Source organism: Lithobates pipiens, unplaced genomic scaffold (assembly GCF_037356315.1).
Source record: "Lithobates pipiens isolate NorthernLeopardFrog02 unplaced genomic scaffold, aLitPip1_a1.2 Scaffold_16, whole genome shotgun sequence".
Classification (NCBI taxonomy): Eukaryota; Metazoa; Chordata; class Amphibia; order Anura; family Ranidae; genus Lithobates; species Lithobates pipiens.
Window position 1 is genome coordinate 473,794,905 of NW_027507748.1, and position 26,677 is coordinate 473,821,581.

At 42.5% G+C, this 26,677-nt stretch overlaps 1 protein-coding gene across 18 annotated transcripts in view; it reads right to left on the reverse strand.

Moving 5' to 3' along the window:
- TMTC4 (transmembrane O-mannosyltransferase targeting cadherins 4) overlaps nucleotides 1-26,677 on the reverse strand; it is a 137,442-nt gene that overhangs the window by 19,716 nt on the left and 91,049 nt on the right. For 17 of the 18 annotated variants that reach the window (XM_077482947.1, XM_077482953.1, XM_077482955.1 and 14 more), the window contains 5 exons: nucleotides 22,237-22,368; nucleotides 19,698-19,777; nucleotides 13,900-14,007; nucleotides 13,657-13,798; nucleotides 6,808-6,922 (listed from right to left, as the gene is read on the reverse strand). In XM_077482947.1, the coding sequence (XP_077339073.1) occupies nucleotides 6,808-6,922; nucleotides 13,657-13,798; nucleotides 13,900-14,007; nucleotides 19,698-19,777; nucleotides 22,237-22,368 (577 nt within the window). The remainder of the gene's footprint in view (nucleotides 1-6,807; nucleotides 6,923-13,656; nucleotides 13,799-13,899; nucleotides 14,008-19,697; nucleotides 19,778-22,236; nucleotides 22,369-26,677) is intronic. The other variant, XM_077482960.1, reaches the window with a different exon arrangement.

A 26,677-nucleotide genomic window follows, 5' to 3' on the forward strand; every position in this document is an offset into this window, starting at 1 on the left:
CAAAAAAAAAAAACACACACAACACCACAAGTTGAGCTGTTACCCACTGAGACTAACCAGGTTTCAGCTGTAATCCTCTTGTAAAACAAATAAAGGTATCTAATTAATCATTATGGGTAACAACTCCACTTGCTTTCCAGTTTGTTCACACATAAGGGCTCTTTCACACAGGACGGATCTGTGATAATCCGCCACGTGGACATCCACTTGCTCAGCGGGGATCGCTCTGTTGATCCCTGCTGAGCAGGAAGATGACAGGTCCGTCTCTGCACACTGTGCAGGGACGGACCTGTCAGAGTGCCGCTTTCCCTATGGGAGATCGGATGACGACGGAACGCAGAGTCAGTCGTCACCCGATCTGATGACGAATGGAAAAGTAGGTTTTTCCGATCGAAGCGGGTCGGATGTCAGCAGATAATGTAGGGCAAATATAGAATATTTTTAATTCTGGTGAATAAATGCATACCTTCATAAAAATATAATTGTAAAAGAGAGCAGAAAAAAGGTGCTGAGATTTCTTCAAACCAGAAAAAAATCTAAAGCAGTCAATTGGATTCACAACAATTAAACGCTACAATTTATTACGTTTGAAATCACTAATTTGGCAGGACCCTGACTAAAAAAAGGTCACTTTACCACAATAAATGTAAATAAAGATTATTTCTGTATATATAACCCCCGATTTAAGAAGGAAGGATGTGTCAATTCTGAAGCATCAGTATGCTGTAATAACTAACTATAAAGTATTTTTTACACTCTAATCCCAAGTTGAATTGTTAAACAGATCTCCTGTAAAAATAAGCTTCTCAAATGGGAAAAAAAAAAAAAAAAATCACACAAATCCAGTATGTTGTTAAGAACAGCACCAGTTTTCTCACATATCATGTCACATCCCTCAGTTATTTTAATAGAAGGATACAGGAAGTGAAATGGTGTTATTGTTTTCTTCTTAGTTTCATGCTGAAATTCAAATTAAAACTTCATAATAAAAATATAGGATAACTATAAGCTTAGTCGGTTAGGCCTCTTCACATGGGAGTCCATCAGCTCAGCAGATCTCTCCATTGATCTCCACTGAGCCGGTGGATGACAGGTCCGTCTCCGCTCACTGAGTAGGGAGGGACCTGTCAGAGCCCCCACTGATCTCTATGGGGAGATCGGACAAAAACCGACAGCATATCAGTTTTCATCAGATCTCATCCAATCCGATCCACCAAAACGGATGGCAGATGTATCACCATACGTCTGTCTTGAGTGGATCAGATGACAGGCGGACAAATCTCCGCTGACACCGGCCTGCCCATAGGAGTCAATGGATGGCCCATTTGGATCCACCTGAAAAAACAGGCGGATCCGAGAAGGCTCATCGTGGGAAAGGGGACTTAGAGATAAATAATGTTTGTTTAGTTTAAATTAAAAAAAGGTACTTAGAGCAATTTTCAAAGAACATCCTCCTAGACTTCTCAGACATGGTCTCAGGGCTCCTTCTAGAAAGATGGCAGGTGGTCATTCGTAATTAAGATGAGCTTTGTGTTGGTACCAATAAAGCTGGATACAGTTTGAATTCGTTTTGTTCAACTAGCTGGTTGAATAAAAAAAATAAAATAAAAAAATAAAAAACTCAGATTCCCACATCTGTGCAGGCTTATTCATTTGAATGTGCTGTTGTGCCTCCTGAAATACAGGGAAAAGGTCCTTGCAGCACTTCAGAAATCTCACACAGGGAACTGCATGTGCAGTGTGGATGCAATTTCCAGTACCTGTGGCGTGCTATTAGCATTAATGGTATTTGCACACCACTCCTTTTCTGTGTGGAACAGCTGCAATCAAGTTTGCTAGGTTCAAATTTAAACCTAGCTTAAAGATGAAGTAAACCCGATGTGTTTTACTCCCTTACTTCGCCCCTACAAAGTAAAAGCATGATGTGCTAATATGCATCGTATGCTAGCACATTATTTGACACTTACCTGCAAACGAAGCCTGCGCCGTCCCCGCTGCAAGCTGCATCCATGTTCGCTCCTCTTCCTTCCAGGCCACAGACTCCAGCTCTGTGACTGGCCAGAGCCGTATGCGCACGGGAGCTGTCAGTCAAGGCACTCGCTCGTAAAGAAATTGCGCGGGGAGCAGTTTCTTCACAGCACATGCGCCAAATTACATCATTGGCGCAGAACACAGTAAATACCTTCTAAACGGCGCACGTTTAAGACAGATTTACAGTACCTATAGGTAAGCCTTATTATAGGCTTACCTATAGGTACAACTTCCACAGAGAGGTTTATAACCTCTAACCACTTTCAGACCGGACCATTTTGCTGGCTTAAGGCCAGACCACTTTTTGCGATTCCGCACTGGGTCGCTTTAACTGACAATTGCGCGGTCGTGCGATGTGGCTCTCAACCAAATTCGGACGCCCTTTTTTCCCCACAAATAGAGCTTTCTTTTGGTGGTATTTGATCACTTCTGCGGTTTTTATTTTTTGCGCTATAAACAAAAATAGAGTGCCAATTTTGAAAAAAAGAAAACGCATTATTTTTTACTTTTTGCTATAATAAATATCCCCCAAAAATATATTAACAAAAACAGTTTTTCCCTCAGTTTAGGCTGATACGTATTCTTCTACATATTTTTTTTTTTTTACCAAAATCGCAATAAGCAATTATTGATTGGTTTGCGCAAAAGTTATAGTGCTTACAAAACGGGATAGTTTTATGGCATTTTTATAAAAAAATTTGTTTACTAGTAATGGCGGCGATCAGCGATTTTTATTGTGACTGCGACATTATGGCGGACACATCGGACATTTTTGACACATTTTTGGGGCCATTGTCATTTATACAGCAATCAGTGCTATACAAATGCACGGATTCCTATGTAAATGACACTGGCAGTGAAGGGGTTAACCAGGGGGTGGCAGTGTAGGGGTTAAGTGTTCCTAGGGGCGTGTTACCAACTGTTGGGGGCTGGGCTTTGTGTTAGTGAACACTGATCTCTGCTCCAATCACATGGAGCAGAGATCAGCGACACTTGTTGCTAGGCAGAACAGGGAGATGCTGTTTACAACGGCATCTCCCCGTTCAGCCGCCCCGTGAGACGACCGCGGGTATCCCCGAGGTGATCGAGTCCGCGGAACCCGCGACCGGACTCACGGGGGTCCCGACCAGCACGCGAGCGTGCCGCCGGCGGCGCACGCGATGGCAGGGCGGCATATTTTTTTTTCTTTTTTTTAGCAGGTTTATTTGGAAACAAGGCAAGATGGAGAATATTTAAGTGCAACAACACCTAGGCTGCGCACACAGAACTGCAACCTCAGGAGTAAAGGAGGCTGTGGGTGAGAAATCCGAGGTGGAGAGTTGTAGGGCTTTTGGCAGAGTGAATGTCCAGCTGAATATTTTGCTATGGTTCCCCTGCATCTGGTTTCAGCCATAGCCATGGGTAAGGGTCATCCCCTGTAAAGTACTCACTAAGTATGGAGCAGCTAATAGGGTAAACATGTCTGAGAACAAATACACAACAAGCCAGGTGCAGCTTCTGATGATGCAATTTGTGATGACTAAACGTGTTAAGCTAGGACGCATGGTGTGCTAGATGCTATGCAACAAGTACAGCTGTTTGGAGAGTCTGTGAGGACTTTATGTGATGCATCAAATCTTTATACCAACCCGCCTGAGAACTGTATTTTTTAAATAAGTTTTATTAAAGAGTTTACTGGTTTACGCTATAAAGAGCCCATTTTTCTTTTCTTCTTGAATATCACGTGGTTGTCCCACTGGAGTACGGATAGCAGCAGGGAGCGGTTGGTCGGAGCCCCTGTGTTGAGCCTTTGATCATTGAGACTGCATCATGGTGTAGATCTCGTTCAGTGTGGGAGAGCGGGGATGGTTTCCTCTGGGCAGATCACGCATCACAAGGTAGTCATGGGAGTCGGTTCCTGCAACCTCTGATCATTAAGAACATACAACACATTTGACCTCTCATCATAAGATAATGAGGTCAACTCCATTCAGTGAATAGGGACCTTCACCTTTTTCTATGAATCGTTTGGGAGAATTATCAAAATTTGTCCACATGTCTACAAAGAGCATGTTTATATCTGAATGAGGCGATCATTTAATTCATTATCACTGGACTATACTTGCACTTATTTATCTATTTATTTTTTTAAGGTCACTGTTCGTTTTTTATTCACTGTGAACATTTTTTTTTTTTTTTGCTAGTGCCGTTTATCTAAGGATTAGTTCACGTGACACCACTTTTCTTATATATCACATTACTGAAACAGCCTCTTCGTTGATATATTATATTTAAAATATATAGATTCAGGCGCAGGGTTTTTTTCTCACTATTAATACATTTCAAATATGGCACTGTCTTTCACAGTAATGGACAAAGATACAGGCCGACCCTGTCTGACCAGTCTACGATTCTGGTCCCTGCATATGTAGGATCTTGGCTTCTCCCGTTACTGTGGGCATAGCCCTGAAGCGGTCTTCAGGGCCTGGGTTCCATAGAAATGAACCACTGCCCTGGACCTGTGTAGCATCCTGTAGCCAACTACATGTGTTTCAGCAGGTGCCAAAGTGCGTGCCCATGCAGGATACAATGCCTGAAGCAACATTATGTCCCCCATGGTTTTACTGAGGCAACACTGATCCAGATACTCTGCTTTTATCGTATTAGAAGATAGTGAAGAGTTGTTTGAAGAATCAAAAGATAAAATAATTATGTAGTTAAACTAAGAGTGATTTCCCCTAAGTGAGAAGGTCCATCACCTTAGCACACTAGCAAAGAACTGAGGAATCATGGAGTCAGTTTGGGTTATAGGGGGTATATCCTTAAAAGCTTTGCCAGTGTCCAACCTGAAGGTAAGAGCCTATAATCCAGGGCCTATGAATACTCTGCTTGGGTCTGGTACTGTACAATTAGGGTAAAACATTTTGGCTATATATACACAATTTTTAACTATTTCACATCAGGTTTTTTGCTGTGGATCAAACAGCTGCATCCACCACCATGTCAGAGATATCTTTAATCAACTATATGACAGTGGCTCAAACAGTCACATTAACTATCATTTCTGTTAAGTCTATATTTTAATAAAATACTTAATTAAAAATTGAAAAAAATATGTCAATCTTGTTGAAAGATATTGGAGTTTTCCACTGCATTCAATCTAATTCAGTAGAGGCAGACTGAAACCCATCTATGTATTCAAAAGATTTGCAAATCTGATAAAAATGATACAATTTGAATAAAAAATTTAAATACTCTATGAAATTACCAAGTGTGGGCAGCTTGAACTGAATGATCACAATGTTGTGTCAATTTTGGAAGCTTTATTTCAGCAGTCAGATTGAAAGAAAACATTTACATTTAAAGCGGAGGTCCACCCTAAAGTGGACCTTCCGCTCATCGGAACCCTCCCCCCCTCCGGTGCCACAATCGGGCACCTTTCAGGGGGGAGGGGGGTGCAGTTACCTGGATAATCCAGGTAACTGCACCCACTTCCGGGATAGCTCTCTGCGGAAAGGGGCGTAACTTACGCCCCTTTCCGCAAGTGCCCGCCCCTTCCCGCAAGTGCCCCGCTGCCTGCTAGGAAACACACAGATCCCAGAGGCAGCGGGGGAGCGTCCTTATTGCGCAGCGCGATTCGCGCATGCGCAGTAGGGAACCGGGAAATGAAGCCGAAAGGCTCCATTTCCTGATTCCCATACCCAAGATGGCGGCGGCAGGACCCGACAGGCGACCTAGAGATCGGCTTCGGGTGCCGACATCGCGGGCGCGCTGGACAGGTAAGTGTCACTATTTTAAAAGTCAGCAGCTGCAGTATTTGTAGCTGCTGGCTTTAAAAAAAAAAAAAAAAAAACGCGGAGTCCCGGTGGACTCCCGCTTTAAGTGGATGGTCCACAGAAACCTGCTTCCCAGTGTAGAATGTCTTCTGGTTTTCAGCAATCAAACAAATGAAATGGAGGTAAAAATGTATCAGAAATGGCTTTTGTTTAGGTTCTGGGGTGGTTTGAACAAGTGCCATTGCAATTTTGAGGGTCTGGTGCTCAACACTGGGAAACAATACAAATCATGAGTTACACTGGATGTTGTGGTGAGTTTTATTTGTGCAATTTGTTTTTAATCAAATAAAATTTGATGGAAAGGTTCCAAAAATGGTTGTGTTACCACATTTATAGCAATCATTCTAGTACCAACTTTTCAGAAATCCAAACAAAACAGGTGTGTTTTAAGCAAACACACATGCACCTAAGACATTGGGCAGATAGATAACCCAAAAAGGTTGCGTCTAACCACCACAACATCATGATGACCATCATGCACAGCTTACATAGAAAAAAAATGCTTCAATTATATCATGTGAGCCAAGATTAATTTTTATTTTTTTCAAATTCAGGATTTAAACCTGAATTCCAGCCTTACCTTTTTTTTCCCCCTGAAAGAACTAGAACTGCCTCTGACATTTACAAAGATCGTAGTCTGAATATAGCCTTCCCTGCGGGCTTCATTGAAAAAACACAAGTAATACAGGCTCTCTCTCTAGCGCCCCCTGCACTTCCCTTCCTTATTTTATGTTTTGTGCGGATCCATACAATGGCAAAGCTTAGAGCAAGATTTGATTTGTGTATCAATGCCGAAATGTTCTGGGGGGCCTTGATGTGAGACTTTACTCAGTAAAAGGCAAGTGCTGACAGCTTATGCCATCAGCTACCTCCTGCTTAGCTGTTTAAATGTAGCTATTCCTACACAGAGACATCAAATATTATCTTTTACCAGGAAGCACATATCATATAAACAGCTTACCTGTATTGTCAAGCAGTATGATCATGTTGTTCCAAGCCAAACTGTGATTTGGTCTAAGAATCGTGGCATTTCTCCATGCATTTAATGCGTCCATATTTCGATTTAAATCTGCATACTAAAATTAAACAGTAAATCCACACTATTGAACAAAAACAACAATAGTAAATATCCTAACAGCATTCTTTACATCTAAAAGTAAATAATACATCATTTTAGGAGTAGCCAACAAAACCAAAATGTAAAAATAATTTTTCTTTTGTGTGCGCTCAAAATCTGTTGCTCCCTTACATTGCAGTGGACAGAACATGATAGAAGATCACTGGGACTAGATTGTGGATAAACTGAGGAGAGCAGGGACAGTCGGTCAGCATGTGGGAACAGATCATGGTTAGTATGAGGGGAAGAAGAGGGAGTGAGTGCATATCACAGACGGCAGGGGAAAGAAGATAGAAAGCAGATTGTGGAAGTAAAGGGGCAGTAGAAAAACTGGGTCAGAAGGAGCATAGTGGGTTTACAACATCCTATCCTAAGACATTTATTTTGTGTGCCTGTGCCTACAGGACCCCCATTGACTAAATGTGTGAATCAGAAGACCCAATACTTTCATACATAAGGTGAAAGGAATAACCAAAAGGTGAGACACAGAAAGCAGGAGTGGAAAGAGATGGAGAAAACAAAATGTTGGCAGAGCAGAGCAGGGACAGAAAGGAGGAGAAAGAAGCGTAATTCTCTGACTGAGTGAACCCTAACCAATAAAATCAGGTGTTTTAAAATTTCTCATATTGAGTGGAGGTAAGGCCCTCTGTTTTAATTTCTAGGACCTTACAGACAAAAATGTTAAAACACTGTAAGGAGGAACTCAGTAAAGGGGGAGAGAAAATTAATAAGGAGGAAAACCGAGCCTGTGCATGTTACCCCAGTAGTGTATAGCGGATATGTGCAAATATAGGGGTAAAATCACTAAGAGTTAAATAACAGCCAATAAAATGCAGTAAATCAGTTTTGCAAGTGCCCCCAATGCATACCAAGTCCCCCCCCCCCCGGGCTGTGGGGGTCTGCTATGGGGGCAATCCGCAAGGCAGGAATAGCTAGGAGCACCAGTGGGTACCCCAGAAAAGGAGGATCGGGGCTGCTCTATGCAAAAGCATTGCACGGAGCAGGTAAGTATAAAAAAAAATTTTTTTAAAACAAAATAAACACCTTTGCATTCACTAACATTAAATGGGCAAATGTTGTATATTACTGTACTCTAAGGCAGCCAAATAATTTTGAATGGGCTGCCATTTCTCCAAAGTGCACTCCCAAGAAACTGCATCCTCTTTTTGGTGGGGGGGGGGGGGGGGGAATGCAAGTCAAGGCAAAAAAAAAAATACTGAATGTCTCCGCAGCACACTTAAGCATGCATGGCACTTTATCCTGCTTTACTGCAGCGCAAAGGTGTGACAACAGCATAACTCCAAGGAAGTAATCTAAGTCAGCCATTCCCAGACAAGTTTTACTGTGGATCAAGCCAACAAAATTTCTTACATATTTTTACAGTTTTTTTTTCTGAAATCCATATTATAAAGAAACAGTGGAGTTGATTGAATGGATAAGTTACCCTTTAGCTGCATGTTGCATTTGTATTTAGGATGTAACATGTTGCTAAGAACCGAACAACCTCACTCCCAGAGCCCCTACCCTGTGACAGCGGGTGGAAATTCCTCTACTCAGCAGCTGCTATCACATTTAGAAATCCACCTGGTCAGACATGTCAATCATTCACACTGTGAATGAATAAAATACAAGTATTGCCTGCCACTGCAGCAGACAGATTAAAGCCAGGACCCTGCAGGACCTTGCCAGGGTCCTCCATTCACTATATCTGGTCTCCCACAGTACACAGAAATGCAATTATTTTAGTAAATGTATGTAGCGGTACCCCCCGTAGGAGCTGCTGGATATTGTGGTGCACCCATCATCTTGCCCAGCCCAACATTCACTTCTCAGACACTCAGAGAAATAAAATCAGTCAGAGAACTTTTTTTTTGTTTTTGTTTTAGTGAGGGGATTGAACTTGGATGGGGTAAGGGACATATGGGACGCCCAACAGAATTGACAAAACTTACTTGGGACAACTATATACACTCCATGTCTGCTCCAGCACAGCGCTTCCTCTCTAATCACAGCTAGCACAAAAGTGGTTAGGCCCGACACTGGCTCAGTCACGCCTTTAGCAGTTGCCCCCTATAGTGCAGCAAAATAGAAAGTCTCTGATGCTAGCTGTCCTACACACAGCTGCTGAGTCCAGTAAGCCATCTTCAGGTCCTGCCAGGCCTCCTGACTGCAGCTGCCTCACTCTGCCCCTTTCACCACAGTCCACTCTCCTGGTTCTGCACCCATCTCAGACAGAATGCGCCCAGTCCTCTCAGGTGTGCCTCCCTAGTCCTCTTGACTGTGCCTCACTCCCCAGCCCTCTTGGCTGTGGCCAGTTGTCTTCCTTAGAGTCTAAGCAGTACACTCTCCTGCAGTCCTCTCCTTGCTCTCTTGTGCCCCCAGTCCAGGACCTCTTGAAAGTGGTTCCGAATGCACCTAAACATATGCCTAAGGTCACCCCCCAGACTAGGGAGCTCCCTCAAAGACCCCAACAGCCTCAGCACTGTCACTTCAGCTCTTCCACCCAACTCCTCCCCAGCTGAGCTGGGTATTTAAGGAGGCCTTCCCCCTGCCAATCCAGGTTGGGAATTGGTCAAGCCTCCTTAGAATACCCCAGGCAGCTCCACCGCTTCGCTTTTTACAAAAGCTTCTGGAAAGAAGAGGGAAGTGTCTGTGATGCTGCCTGTGAGTCGCCAGCTGCTACCCTGATCCACTCCCAGCCCAGAATGAAAACAAAACAGGCCTGACTGCTAGCCAGGTCTGTCTAAATTTACCTGTCCACAAAAATCCTACCTAGCACCTACATACCTAGAGGATGCTACATATAAAAACTGCTAAATACCTTTTCTCACACGCAGTATATAGCAATCTTGTGACTTGTATCAGCGTCTGAATAAAGCTTGTAGAAGTTTTAATTTTCCTTTGTCTGAACAGTGCTGATTGGCCCTGCACTGATCACATACTCTCCCAAGAAGAAAATAAAAACTCAATACACACCAAACTGAGCATGTGCAGCCTGACTCTTAATGCTCTGTTTCATCAGTAGATGGGTTGGAGTCAGTTAAAGGAGGAGGATCAGACAGGATGGATCACCCAGCCTTTATACACAATCCAGAGGATTAACCCCTTAGGTTCCACAGCGAGTATAACAGGTATTGCTCTATTGCAAGACTGATTTTACTGTTGTGTTTTTTTAGTAACACTTTAAAGTTCTCCATAGACCGAGTGCACTGATTTGCACACTCGTAGTCCACTGAATCTTCCTCCAGCTTTTTAACTGAAAGCTCACATGGAGGTATGGACAGAAAGCTGGAGGAAGAATGTGCAGGAGCCTAACACTGTACACCTGATCCACTGATCGCTGGTGCAATACTGTGCAGACTCCTGCACAGGCAGTCCTTGAGTTACGAACACCCAAGTTATGAACGACTCCTATTTACGAATGGACCTTAATGCTGGCTGCTTGTGCTCCACGCTGGTCATGGATACCTCTGAGATGCTATCTTGCAGCGCCGGACACATTCCACACTGCAGTACTACATGGACTGCATGCCCAGAAGTGCCCAGAACATTCCACATCCCTGCACAGGCTGAAGTTACAGTTAAACATGCACTGTTCCGATTTACACACAAATTCCACTTAAGAACAAGCCTACAGTCCCTATTGTGTTCGTAACCTGGGGTCTGCCTGTATACAAAAAAAAAAAAATATGCAAGTTTGTTTACCTGCAAAAATATGTGCATTTATTTACCTGAAGGTGAACTTAGCCTTTATTAAAAGAAGAAGGGCAGTTCACTTTGTAAAATTAATGATGGTAAATACGATGATCCTGTGTTTACTTTGATCACTCAATCATGTGAAAGGAAATAAAAAAAAAAAACAAAAAAAAAAAAAAACAGGATTTTTGCTAGGACATGACTGGTTGTCTGAAGTGCACACAGCCTCACCTTGTTTATGAAGCAGAGTGAGCATTCACATTACCAAGTTAACAGTCTTTATTCTTTTACTAAACCTAACCCCAATCAATGGGTGGTAAATGGCTTTCAGTCACTTTTTAGATTTACATTGTTTTCATACGCCTTTTGCTGCAAAAGTTCATAGACAGTGTCTTATGTATTGGGTTTCAACCGGTAGACAGTTGAAAAATGATTAGACACATGTGTAAAAAAATAAAAGCTGTCACTTTTTACTTAAAAATTAATTAAAGACTTGAACACAGAACTTTGATCTTCAGTAATCATCCATCTTCTGTATTTAAATCCCTGAGCTGGCACAATTTTACAAAATGTTTAAATATTATTAAATTGTAATTTTATGGATCTAAACACTGAATATAAAATGGTCAAAATATCAAATTTTCAGCTGTTCTGTTTAAAAACTAACAAGCCACTGGAATGTCTTAATTGGAATAAATTAATCCTTTTCAATCTAAGCTTCCTCTTCCGACTGTAACACCTTTCTTCATTAACCATCTTCAATGTTAAAGGAATAAGCTGTGAATTGCATTATTTAATTTATCCAAACTATTGAGCACTGCGTACAGATTTTACAAACATAAAGGTTTTAAGAATTTTTTTTTTTATTGTCCCTATGGCAATAAACAAACAATTGGGTAAATCGATATGGTAAATTGTTAAAAATCAAGAATTTAAATCTAATATTTCACTTGTTAAAGCGATTGCAAAGGTTAGTTTTTTTCCCCTATAAAAATAACATGTTATATTTTACCTGCTCTGTTGCAGGGGATTTGCACAGAGCAGTCCGGATCCTCCTCTTCTCGGCTTCCTCTTCTGTGATCCTGGCCCCTCCCTCTTGCCCAGTGCCCCCACAGCAAGCAGCTTGCTACGGGGGCACCCAAGTTGAGTCACAGCTCCCTGTGTCCATTCAGACAAAGAATCCTGCCCCAGCCCTGCCCCCTCTCCCCTGATTGACAGCAGCGGCAGCCAACGGTGCCGCTGCTGTGTCTAAGCCAATCAGGAGGGAGAATCTCAGATGGCTGAGACACTTGTGGACATTGCTGGACAGAGAGGGACCTCAGGTAAATGTTAGGGGTCTGATGGGGGCTGCTGCACACAGAAGGCTTTTTATCTTAATGCATAGGATGCATTAAGATAAAAAAACTTCTGCCTTTACAACCCCTTTAAGGAAAAAAAGAAAGAAAGAACTGCAATGGTTACAGTGGTATTAAACCCAAAAACAAGAAGGGGGGGAAACACAAACAAATGCAGCCACCACATCGAAGGATTGGTAAACTGCATTTATTGACTCCCTGCGGTACACTTAGGCCCCTTTCACACATGTGGATCTGTTATACGGATACCAATTGCTCAGCAGGGATCGATCTGTTGATCCCCGCTGAGCCGGTGGATGACAGGTCCGTCTTCGCTCACTGCGCAGAGCTGTCAGATCAGACGCCTGGAAAATAAGACCACAAGCCGTATAGATTTAGCTGAGCCAATCGAGTGTTAGCGGACATGTCACCGCTGACATCAGTCTCTCCATGGTGGTGCATGGAGCGTCCGGTCAGGTCTGCATGTGTGAAAGGGGCCTAAAACTTACACATTAAAGTGATTGTAAAAGGAAAAAAACAAACAAACAAAAAAAAAAATGTTATTTTAAGAAAAATAAACACGTCATACTTACCTGCTCTGTGCAGTGGTTTTGCACAGAGCAGACCCGATCCTCTTCGAGTTCCCTGCTGTCACGCTAGGCACCTCCCCCTTGATGGGTGCCCCCATAGCAAACCGCTTGCTGTGGGGTCACTCGTGCTTGCTCTCTTCCAAGCTGGCTCTCTGTGTCCTATGGACACACAAAGCTCAGCCCAGCCCAGTCCCACCTCAAGTCAATGCCTCCTGCTGCTTCATCTCAGCCAATCAGCAGGGAGCGACCCGGAAGAGCCTTGGGTCTTGTGCACATTGCTGGATCAAGATCAGCTTAAGTATTAGAGGGGCTGGGGGGCCATGTGTTGGTGTTCTAGAAATATAGATTTTTCCAGATTTACAAGTCACTATAGTGACTTATTTAGAAGCAAAACATATACTTGTGATGTTCTTTTAAAATCTTTCCATATTACAAAAATGACACTGTTCAACTCATGCTCTTGTACTATTTAGTAATAGTAATACTAATACTATTTAAGGGACAAAGCCCCATTTACTGAAGCATAGCCATATCCAAGGAATGCAATGGTGGCTCTGAAATACAGCAAACAAATCTTATTTTTATAAAGACGAATTAGCCACTTTTTTCTATTGATAATTGGGATTTGACCAGCTTAATAAGCCAGTCTGATTAAGCACAGCAATCAGTACAATTGCTAGGGTCTTGATCTGCACTGCCAAAGTGCTTGGTCCATATTTTGATACAGACATTTTTTTTAATGCTTTTTGTCTTATGTTAAAGACAATCAATTTGACACCGTTTATAGAAGCAGAAATTCACCTTCTTTTCTTCATATAAAATACATCTGAAGTGAGTAAAATGCCACCTAAACTGCTGGGATTTTGTACTGTGTAATAGGTGTTAGAACTACAACTTCTTTTAAAGCCTGAATATAAAATACACAAGCCATGCATAGTATGGACATTAACTACATCCCAAAAAAATACACACAAAATGGCAAGCATAAAGAGAAATGAACAATCACATTTTTGATTTCAGAAAACATGTCTAAAAATAACAGGAGCAATTTTCCTGAAAACCAGGACACTTACCAGCCGCCCCAGGTTGTAGTAACAGTCTGGATATTTTTTTCTGTATTTGATAGCAGTTAAGTAGCTTTTTTCAGCTTCTTCAAACCGTTTAAGGCTGTTCTGCACAATGCCTAAATTCATCCATGCAGCTGAAAAATCAGGCCTATAATCACAATATAAAGGACATACATTGAATAAGGCCAGCCACATGAATATAAAGAACCAAAAAGCACAGTTGCCATCAATTTCAACCTATTTACTTACTGGATTGAGACAGCTCGTGACAACAGCTGCTCTGCCTCATGGAGTTCTTCTTTCTCTTTTAGAATGTTGCCAAGATTGTTCATTGCATGCACATACTTTGGATTTAATCTGTAAATTTCAGATATTTGATTAACTATGGCTACTAATGGGTGACTCAACAAACAGTTATATCCCCCTAATTGGGAAGCAAAGTACTTAAAACAAAAAGAAAAAAAAACACACAAAGGCAATTGCATGCTTAACCTTAGTTTATAGAATATGCATATCACTTCTTTGGCAAATCTAACACAAAATTCTACAATGACTTAAATTTTAAGAGAAGGAATATGTCTTGTTTCCTTTTTTTACTAAGGCTCAGAGAGGTCAGGCAGGCACCTGTCTAGCTACATTGTCAAATATATTTCACTATTCCTTCTCAGTATGTCATAGTTGGGCAGTTTTGGAACACAAAAAGCGGATATCCATGATGCCTTGGAAGCTTTCCTGTTCTACGCTATGTAATCTGGGGTGCAATAGACGTAATTGAGTAAATTAAGTCGGCATTGACACAATGTGAGGCAATCAGGAATCTGCACTTTCTTATTGCCCGTCAGCCAGCCAATTACAGCGATAGGCCAATAGGAATGTATTAGCACAGTACATACAGTACAGTAGGTAGCAAAGCAATCCAAGTTTTCACCCAGAAGTGCCAGAGCTTTCCCTGTTCATACTGGCCTGCCATTCAGATATAGGGGGACAATAAAAAGATGCAGCAGCTATGTTTAGGCACTTTTAGGTGCCTGCACTTTATACCTTTAAGCAGCTCAAATTTTTTATATGACAACATCTCTTTAGGGTTAAAATCAATACTTCAGCATTTTTATTGATAAATCTTTTCTAGAAGTTTCAAATATGTATTAAATCAGAAATTCCAATGTAAAAAAAACAGGAGCAGGTGGGTTTTTATTGCAGATGTCTCTTCTGCAAAAAAATTGCCCCTAGCTGCCTGCTCACGGTCTTCTCTGGCACTGTAATCTGAGCTGCATGACTTACAGTGTCAGGCCGGTCTCTGAGTGCCTGCGTGATTGGCTCTTGTGCAGGAGTTACATCATCCTATGCTGGCCAATGAGGCAGCCCAAAAAACAGCACTCAGAAGATGCTGATGCTGGCGAGGGACTGTTGGGCAGGTGAATATTCCTAATTTTTATCAACAATACACTTCAACTTGCAAACTATAAACATTTTCAGCATTTATTCACTTTACCCTAAAAACTGTCAAATTAAACTAAAGATAAACAACAGTTACACCCCCTCAAGTGCATTGACATTTGAAAATTTATATTTACAATATTCCCAATTCTGTCAAGGCACTTAAAGTGAAAATAAACACTACATAATCCCACTGAAGTGACTAGCTCAGGTGATAAATTATGAAGTGGTACATAACCACTTGTTGACCGCCCCATAGCAAATTTACTGCTACAAGGCAGTCGTTCTGTTCAGAATCAAGAATAGATATGCGATTCTGCACATCCCTGTTTTTGGTGCGAGTGCGCCGCCAGCGGCTCGCTCACACTGTGATTTTACACAGTGGGAGCTAATCCGCAAGTCCCATGGACCCGATGTCCGCTGGTACCCGCTGATCGTTTGGTACACTGACAGAGTGCCAGTCTGCCTATGTAATCAAGGCAGATTGCCATTCTGTCAGTACAGAAGACCTGGATCCTGTATTTCTGTAAAGCAGAAACACGGATCCATGCCTTCCACTAGTAAAAGCACCTCCAACACTACACTAAAACATTAGCTTGGCACACAGTTAAACCTTTGATTGCCCCGATGTTAACCTCTTCCCTGCCAATGTCATTAGTACAGTGTCACTGCATATTTTTAGCACTGATCACTGTATTCGTGTCACTGGTCCCCAAAAGATGTCAAAAATTTCAGTTAGGCGTCTGATTTGTCTGCCACAATATTGCAGTCCTGCAATAAGTGGCTGATCTCTGCCAATACTAGAAAAAAAAATCCCAAAGTTTGTAGACACTATATAACGTTTGCACAAACCAATCAATAGATGCTTATTGGGATTTTTTTTGTAACCAAAAATATGTAGCAGAATACATATTGGCCTAAATTCACGAAGAAATTTGTTTTTGTTTTTTTAATTATTGGATGTGTTTTAGAGCAGAAAGTAAAAAAAATATATATTTTTTTTCAAAATTGTTGGTTGTTCTTTGCAAAAAATAAACAACCCATGAGGATACACGAAGTCAACTGTTCCTTTCAGAGTTTATAGTCACTTTAAGGTATTGTAACTGTTTATTTAACCACTTGCCGACCGCCGCACGCCGATGTACGTCGGCAGAATGGCACGGGCAGGCATAAGGGCTTACATGTACGTCCTTGCCTGCCCGCCGGTCGGGGGCCCGATCGGGCCCCCGCCCGGTGCCTGCGGCGGTCGGTATTCGTTCGGGAGCGATCCCGGACGAGGGGACGGCCATTCATTCATGGCCACCCCCTCGCGATCGCTCCCGGCGAATGAAAATGTCCGGTGACATCACTTCCTCTCCTGTAATGTAAACACAGGAGAGGAAGTGATGTATTCTCTCCTCCGTGTCGGTAGTTTTCGTTCCGGCACCGAGGAGAGAGGTTTGGTGAGTTGCACCAACACACCCCACATACAGTAGAACATGCCAGGCACACTCACACCCCCCCTTTACCCCCCGATCACCCCCCAATTACCCCTGCCCCCCCAGTCACAGTGACACCAATTGCTTTTTTTTTTTTTTTGCATTGGTGTCATTTGTGACTGTAGTAACTGTTAGGGCAGTTAGGGTTAGCCCCCTTTAGTTCTAATGTGCCCCCCTAACCCCCCCAATAAAGGTTTAACCCCGTGATCACCCCCCGTCGCCAGTGTCACTAAGGCTGGGTTCACATTGCAGCGGTTTATGAGAACGAATGTGATTCGCACCGCACTGCAGTGCAAATCACATCCGATCTCTGTGCGATTCGAGTTCAGCCATACAGATAGTATGGCTGAATTCGTGTCGCACCCGCCGCAAATTCGCACGGGACCCTTTTTTTGGCCCGCAGCAGAATCGGATCGCATGGGTGTTCACACCATGCGATCCGAGTTTGCAGATCGCACTGCGATATGCGAACTGATCTGGGGGTGTCATTAACATTTCACTGACACTCCCAGCAGTTCGCATAGGGCAGTGTGAACTGCCGCCGGGAGGCATGCGATGCGGGAACCCGCCACGGATTCATGGCGTTCCCGCATCGCTCCAGTGTGAACCCAGCCTAATAAGCGATAGTTTTTCTGATCGCTGTATTAGTGTCACAGGTGACGCTAGTTAGGCAGGTAGGTATTTAGGTTCGCCGCAGCTTTTTATAGCGCCAGGGACCCCCATATACTACCGCATAAAGCCCCCTGATTGCCCCCTAGTTAACCCTTTCACCAGTGATCACCATATAACTGTTACAGGTGACGCTGGTTGGTTAGTTATTTTTTTATAGTTTCAGGGCACCCGCCATTTATTACCTAATAAAGGTTTAACCCCCTGATCACCCGGCGGGTGTCATTTGTGACTGTAATAACTGTTAGGGCAGTTAGGGTTAGCCCCCTTTAGTTCTAAGGTACCCCCCCAATAAAGGTTTAACCCCGTGATCACCCCCCGTCGCCAGTGTCACTAAGGCTGGGTTCACATTGCAGCGGTTTATGAGAACGGATGTGATTCGCACCGCACTGCAGTGCAAATCACATCCGATCTCTGTGCGATTCGAGTTCAGCCATACAGATAGTATGGCTGAATTCGTGTCGCACCCGCCGCAAACTCGCACGGGACCCTTTTTTTGGTCCGCAGCAGAATCGGATTGCATGGGTGTTCACACCATGCGATCTGAGTTTGCAGATCGCACTGCGATATGCGAACTGATCTGGGGGTGTCATTAACATTTCACTGACACTCCCAGCAGTTCGCATAGGGCAGTGTGAACTGCCGCCGGGAGGCATGTGATGCGGGAACCCGCCGCGGATTCGTGGCGTTCCCGCATCGCTCCAGTGTGAACCCAGCCTAATAAGCGATCGTTTTTCTGACCACTGTATTAGTGTCACAGGTGACGCTAGTTAGGCAGGTAGGTATTTAGGTTCGCCGCAGCTTTTTATAGCGCCAGGGACCCCCATATATTACCGCATAAAGCCCCGATTGCCCCCTAGTTAACCCTTTCACCAGTGATCACCATATAACTGTTACAGGTGACGCTGGTTGGTTAGTTATTTTTTTTATAGTTTCAGGGCACCCGCCATTTATTACCTAGTCTCACTAGTGTACCCCTAAATTTAGGGGTGTCTACTTTCCAAAATGGGGTCATTTGGGGGGGGTTTGTGCCATCTTGGCATTTTATGGCCTTCAAAACTGTAACGCCCTTAGAAAGCCTGAAGGCGGTGCTTGGTTTTCGGGGCCCCGTACGCGGCTAGGCTCCCAAAAAGTCCCACATATGTGGTATCCCCATACTCAGGAGAAGCAGCAGAATTTATTTTGGGGTGTCATTTCACATATGCCCATGGAATGCGTGAGCAATATATCATTTAGTGACAACTTTGTGGGGAAAAAAAAAAAAAAGTTTGTAATTTTCCCGCAACTTGTGGCAAAATATAAAATATTCCATGGACTCAACATGCCTCTCAGCAAATAGCTTGGGGTGTCTACTTTCTAAAATGGGGTCATTTGTGGGGGTTTTGTGCCATCTTGGCATTTTATGGCCTTCAAAACTGTAATAGGTAGTGAGAAGTGAAATCAAAAATTTACGCCCTTAGAAAGCCTGAAGGCGGTGCTTGGTTTTCGGGGCCCCGTACGCGGCTAGGCTCCCAAAAAGTCCCACATATGTGGTATCCCCGTACTCAGGAGAAGCAGCAGAATTTATTTTGGGGTGTCATTTCACATATGCCCATAGCATGTGTGAGCAATATATCATTTAGTGACAACTTTGTGTAAAAAAAAAAAAAAAAAATTTTTTTTTGTCATTATTCAATCGCTTGAGGCAAAAAAATAAAATATTCAATGGGCTCAACATGCCACTTATCAATTTCCTTAGGGTGTCTACTTTCCAAAATGGGGTCATTTGGGGGGGGTTTTGTACTGCCCTGCCATTTTAGCACCTCAAGAAATGAGATAGGCAGTCGTAAACTAAAAGCTGCGTAAATTCCAGAAAGCGTACCTTAGTTTGTAGATGTGACAACTTTTGCGCAAACCAATAAATATACAATTATTGACTTTTTTTTTAACCAAAGACATGTGGCTGAATACATTTTGGCCTAAATGTATGACTAAAATTGAGTTTATTGGATTTTTCTAATAACAAAAAGTAGAAAATATCATTTTTTTTCAAAATTTGCGGTCTTTTTACGTTTATATCGCAAAAAATAAAAAAATCGCAGAGGCAATCAAATACCATCAAAAGAAAGCTCTATTTGTGGGAAGAAAAGGACGCAAATTTTGTTTGGGTACAACATTGCATGACCGCGCAATTACCAGTTAAAGCAGCGCAGTGCCAAATTGTAAAAAGACCTCTGGTCATTTACCAGCAAAATGGTCCGGTCTGAAGGTGGTTAATTTAGATTTTATTTCTTCTATTTTATAGAGCCATTCAATTTGATAAAAAAAGTGAAATTTGGTAGCAAAGGGCGTTGTGATTCAAAGTATGTAAAAGAGAAAGCCATAACAGTAATCATCGATCACTATTGTTATGGTAATCATTTATCACTATTGTTATGGTAATCATTTATCACTATTGTTAGAAATGAAAACCCATAATGTTACCTTACAGCCTCTCTGTAGAATTTAATGGCTTCTGTTTGTTGGCCGCGGTCTGCTAAATTTTTACCTACATTGTAGTGCACCTGCAAAGTTAGCAAACATATTTCAATTTGACAATTTACACACTTAAAAAAAAAAAGTTAACATTTGTATATATAAAACACCATAATTATCAGACTTGTGATGCGTATATTTATATATATTTTTACACATTTTCATTGTCTGCTTTCTTATAAACATACACTACAGCAAGCGCACAAAGCAGCAAATAGCCCATGGTTAATGCATAAAAATTCTCTAAACGGACACTCACTCACTTAAGAGAGCTCCTGTCAAGCACCCTTAGCACCACTAGACAGGATTAGAAGTAAAAAAGCCTGTTTAATTGGCACACTTGTTTGATTATTTAACTGCTTAGTTTGAGATGTGGTTTGGCGACCAGGAACATTGGCTGCTGCTTCTATCATCAGAAGAAAAAAAAAATTCAAAACACTGTTGCAGAACTATAAAAAGGTATGGGCTGTTCTGTTGGAGAGCCTTTATCTTTTTCTCTCACAGCTAGATTAGGTAAACCAAATAAAAAAAAAAAAAAAACACACACACACACACACACACACACACACACACACACACACACACCAGCCCTTTCTTGTGTGCCACAACTTGACTGCAGTTTTTATTTTTATTTATTTTTTTATTTTTTATAAAATTGGGTTTTGCAAATTATGACATGGAGTAACACTGCATTCCAAAATGTTGGAATAATTGGAAACAAATTATATAAAAGTAAATAAAAAGCCCTTTTGCGGTACCATGGTTATGTTTATGACACTGTAGCTGTCATGTCCGTCACCAGCTAAATAAATGTGTTTTATTACTGTCCCTTAACTGAATGCTATTCATTATTCTAACACTATTCACAATGGCATTTCAAAAATGGTTTCCCACAATATTTACTACAGCTCCTCCTTTACCAGTAACATTGTAAACACTCGGCGATAGACCCCTCCCCAAAAACGGTGATACAGTTAAACAGCTAAAAGTCCCTTAGGCCTCATTCAGACAACTGGGCCATCCACCTCCAAAAATCTATGTATTTATGCAGTGAATAGCACAGGTGTTTGTGATTTGCCATGGCCAGCAGCTTGTACAAATCAATGGCAGGCCTACAGACATCACTACTGTTCACATGTAACCACAGATCAAGCTGTCACATAAAATTAAGGACAAATGAGCAGTCCTTGAAAAAACCTGAAAAAAAAGAAAAATGAATAAAACAGAGATCTTAATTACAATATTGTAGCGTAATAATACTTAGCGCAGAGCTGAATACTCTCCCTCTGCTGTGGTATGTTACAGACTTTCTCCTGCTGTGCTTAAAGCTGTGCCTCCTGATTATGATCACATTGATTGCTGGGGTTGCACTCGGGCTCATTGCTTATAAACAGCTTGTTCATTAGATGGGAATCTTCCACAATTATGGCCACCTTAACGGCCAATTGCTGGAAAGGTTGAGTGTTGTCCATCTCTGGTACAGTGTGCATCTGAATGCACTAGGGAGGATGCCCACAGCAGCAAAGAAAGGAGCAGGCCATGCGTATAGCTGCATCAATAGCAGGAACAGTCTGCACTATAAGGCCTGATTTACACCTATGCATTTTAGCATTTTGCAGATTTGCACTACAGTCCATTTAACATTGTTTCCTAGGTTTATTTTTGCCATCTGTGTCTCATTTGGGAGATTTCCCTTCACTTCCTGTCTCATAGCCACAACAGAAGGGATAGAAAACCCCTCTAAAATAAGGGAACAACTCACAATTTGGGATTTTCTTTTACTTTCACTTTTAGCGTTAATAATAAACAGGACTAAGAGAGAATGAATTTCCCTAATGGTGGCACAAACAGCAATACAAACTTTACAGGTGTTCCAATCCCTCTCCATTGTATCCATAAAGAAAAGAAAAAAAGTTTTGCCTTTAGTTATACTTTAATTTTCAATGACAAATCGCACCAGAAGCTCAGAACTTCAGTAATTTTTTCAACTTTCCATCTATTAAATCTTCTGTCCAAGTTGTTTTAACTTTGGATAGTAAAACGTTTTTTTTTCTTCTGCCAGTAAATACCTTATACAGCCCACTTAGTTTCTTATCTGGTAAAAATCCTAGGCTTAGGACATCATGCACAGCTCTCTCTAACTCCAGGAAGGGAGGAGGGATAAGCAGTCATAAGAGGGCCAATGAGAGCTGCAGAGCTGGAGGTGTGCATCTGTGTGTAAATCCAGGAAGTGAACAGGCAGAAGCTTCAACTGCACACAGTTAAAATTATTGCAGCCAGACTCAGTGGAGCGATATTGCTGTAGCATATTTGGCAAGTACAGAATCACAGTAAAAGAATATGCAAAGTATGCACAGAAAAATAATATTGCAAATTGGTTGGAGGGAAGCTTCACAAAGGCAAAGATGTTTTTATTACAAATTTTATGAACAGACTGAGGACAGACAGAGGGGTAAAATACTGTGAATTAAACAATTGCTAAACTTACTTTAGCATTCAGTGGACAAACAAAAAGGGCACTTTGAAAGAGAAGTTCTTCAGATTTCCACTGGTTACTTCTTTGTACACAGCGTATTACGTTGGTGGCCAAAAGTCCCAATACTGTCAGAGTCACAAGTTTCTTAAAAAAAAAAAAAAAAAAAAAAAAAACAAGCAAACCCATAAATAAAAAACATAATATGTGTGAAACAATCACAACTTACACATTTTCTATAAATTTTAACAAATTTGACAACGTGATTTAAAGCTTCACCTCATAAACTTCTGGAAAAGTGTAAATCAAAATTATAGGAACCTGTTGAAAGCACAAGCCCTGCATATAAAGAAACAAGTTTGTATATACATAGTACTAGAAATTTTTTTTTTAAAAAGGCTGAAATAACTATTTATCGGCGTATAACACGCACCCTAATTTTAAGAGGGAGGTTTCAGGGAAAAAAAAAGTTTTTAAAATAAACAACTTTTAAGCTAATTAAGGGTCAGTACCCATCAATGTCCATCTGCAGCCTGAGTAACATCCTCAATGCAGACAGATTAATGTCCTCAACTCCGCATAAATATAGTCCTCAATGCATCCTAAATAAAGTCCTCAATGTAGCCTGATTAATGCCCTTTTTTAAACTACCGTCATTTGCAGCCTCACCATCTCTCGGCAAGACTGTGTGTGTGACGTGAAAGACTGGAGAGGAGTTGGCGGCTCGGTTAGGTACGCTGTCGGCGTATAACGCACCCCTGATTTTCCCCCCGATTTTCAGGGTAAAAAAGTGCATGTTATACACCGATAAATACGGTAACCGATTATAATCATGAAAATAGTTGTCAACTATTTTCATAATCGATTAGTGGGTCAGCCAATTAGTTGGCCTGCAAACAGAATGCATTATTTGTTTACATATCAGAAAATACAGTGCAGCACACATACACCTCAGTACACCATCCATACAAGTCAGTAAGTGTGTGAAAACTTGTGAATGTGAATATATGAGGAGCAATGCCTCATGGGACATGTAGTCCTGGGCAGGAGAAGGAAGTCAGTGATTCTAAAAAGGCAGAATTATTTTTACCTTGTGATTGTGGTACCTTATTTTTACCTTGTGATTAAGATAATAGGAATTTTGACTTTCCTATAATCGTACAGTACACAAGCTGTAAAGTCATAGACCCTGTGATGTCCCCAAGCAATGAATCAGAGGGGCAAGCAACAAGACAAACAGAACCGTGCGAACAGGCCCGACAAAACAAGCAAGGGTCAGTGACCCAACTTCAACTCAAAGTGCCACTGAAAGGCTACATCCGAAGAGTCCTGAAGACTCATGTACAGGGTTGCCAATTATCCATAAATTTACAGTTTGTAAAAATCATCACATTTTTACACTGTCCATAAATCTCCGTTATAGACGGCGGCTGTCTAAACAAATGGCCCCAAGTCAGCTCCCAAGTCAGCTTTGAAACTCTGCATGTGCTGTTTTCCGAAGCAGTCTGGGCTTGGAAGCCACTTGCCACCAGCACATATTGCTGGTGGTACCTCTTTTGAACTAACTTTACTCTGATAAAAGCCTTTATTGTAATGAATAGGCAACGTTCATGTGACAACAGAAGCAGGACAAACAACTGACGCGTTTCACAACATCATTGTTGCTTAATCATATCTAGAACTTTGGTAACTATAGAAGGAGCCGGGCGTCACGCGAGAGTGCTGCCGGAGGTCACTGCATTCCAACAATGCTTGTCCCGGGAGTGCTGCCAGAGGTCAGTGCATGCATTCTAACAGTACTTGATACATGATACAAGGGCAGAGATTGTACAAATGGAAGGAATGATTTAAGGATTTTGGTTGTTGCTGGGGGTGTGTCATTTAATCGCTAACCATACTAAAAGGACACTGGTAACTGTACTAACAGGGCACCGATAGGTGACATGGAGCAGGGCTGGCCAGAGACAAGAGATGGAAAGCAAACAGGCAATTGAAAATGAAACAAAGAGCAGAGTGGGGGAATGACAAGAGATTCAGAGCACAGCAGATCACCGATAGGAGACATGGAATAGAGGGGGGCAGTGAAAAGAGAAGCAGGGTACAGTGGGCCACTTATACGGGACATGGAACAGTGAGAGGAGATGCAGGCCCGAAGAGTGCTATATACTGGTACTGCTATTTGAGAGTTAGGAATATAGGATACAGATTACAGAGTGGAGCGATGGTATTGAGCATAGAGGACTATAGGAATGAATGCAAAGGTGAAGTGCTATTGGGAATGCATAAAGAGGAGTGGTGCTATTTGGAAGGTGGAATGCAGAGAGAGGAGCGATGCTAATCATAATGGGGGAATACAGAGGAGTGGTGTGGTTGGGAACTGGGGAATGCAGAGGACTCGGAGCAGTGCTTTTGGAAATGAGGGAATGCAGAGGACTCAAGCCGGTGCTACTGGGATTGAGAATGAGGGAGTGCAGAGAGAGGAGTGGAGCGGTGCTATAGAGATGCAGTGGAGCGATGCCAAGTCAGTGGAAGGAGGTGGTCTCTAGAGTGCTCCCCCCCTCACATAGGTGTTCCCCTTTAAATCAGTGTCCTCAGAGTTCACCTTTACATCAGTCTTTATTGCCAATGCACTTTAAGAGGAAACCCTGGGGAGACGGATATGTAAAAGGATGACTGATGTAAGGGAAAACTCTTATTAACTGATGTAAAGGGGAGCTCTGTGGACTCTTGTGTAAGGAAGGGGGGGGGCTCGGGTGAACAGAGACCCACTTAGTTTCCCTTTACACCAGAGTCTGCAGCAGTCCCTGTTACATCAGAGCTCTCAGAGTTCTCCTTTACATCAGAGTCCACAGTGTTCCCTTTTAAATCTGAGCCTGCAGGGTTCCAACTAGCACTGTAAGGGGAACCCTGCAGACTCTAACTGGGTTATATTAACCATTTAAGGACCCCAGTTTGAGGGTTCTGGGTAATGGAAGGGGACCTGTCATGTTTTGTCCCACACTGGGATGCGATTAAAGCCACTAACCTATCTTCCCAACCTATCATGGCTGCAGAAAAAACCTCTTCAGTAATACAGACAGGGGCTGAAGTGTTGGAAACAGTTGTAACATTTGACGGCCCTGATGGCTCACTCTCACCAGCCACCTCAGATCTCGCAGAGAAGGATGCCATTGTAGAGAGGAGTTTAGCCTTTTTAGAGCTTGAAGGAGTCCCTCTTGAGCCCTTTTTTGGGGTGTTTCTACCTCCCCTTCTGACCATATTCCACTGGCGGCCCCCCAGCTGTTGTGAAACTACCATCATGCCTCTGCGAGAGTCATGCTTGTAACTGTCAGCCTTGCAATGCCTCATGGGACTTGCAGTTTCACAACAGCTGGAGGGCTGCCAGTTTGAGACCCCTGGTCTAAACCACTGGCAACAAAAGTGAGTACACCCCTAAGTGAAAATGTCCAAATTGGGACCAAAGTCAATATTTTGTGTGGCTACCATTATTTTCCAGCACTGCCTTAACTCTTGTGTGCATGGAGTTCACCACAGCTTCACAGGCTGCCACTGGAGTCCTCTTCCACCCCTCCATGACGACATCACGGAGCTAGTGAATGTTAGAGACTGTGCGCTCCTCCACATTTTGTTTGAGGATGCCCCAGAGATGCTCAACAGGTTTTAGGTCTGGAGACATGCTTGGCCAGTCCATCACCTTTTACCCTCAGATTCTTTAGCAAGGCAGTGGTCATCTTGGAGATGTGTTTGGGTTTGTTAGGTTGGAATACTGCCCTGTGACCCAGTCTCTAAAGGGAGGGGATCATGCACTGCTTCAGTATGTCACAGTACATGTTGGCATTCATGGTTCCCTCAATGAACTGTAGCTCCTCAGTACTGGCAGCACTCATGCAGTCCCAGACAATGACATGCCCACCACCATGCTTGATTGTAGGCAAGACACACTTGTCTTTGTACTCCTCACCTGGTTGCCGCCACACACGCTTGACACCATCTGAACCAAATACGTTTATCTTGGTCTCATCGGACCACAGGACGTGGTTCCAGTAATCCATATCTTTAGTCTGCTTGTCTTCAGCAAACCGTTTGCTTTCTTGTGCATCATCTTTAGAAGAGGCTTCCTTTTGGGACAACAGCCATGCAGACCAATATGATGCAGTGTGCGGCGTATGGTTAGAGCAATGACAAGCTGACCCCCCCCCCCAACCCCTTCAACCTCTACAGCAACACTGGCAGCAGTCATACGTCTATTTCCCAAAGACAATCTCTGGATAGGACGCTGAGCACGTGCACTCAACTTATTTGGTCGACCATGGTGTGGCCTGTTCTGGGTGGAACATGTCCTGTTAAACCGCTATAAGGTCTTGGACGTCATGCTGCAGCTCAGTTTCAGGGTCTTGGCAATGTTCTTATAGCCTAGGCCAGTGATGGCGAACCTTGGCACCCCAGATGTTTTGGA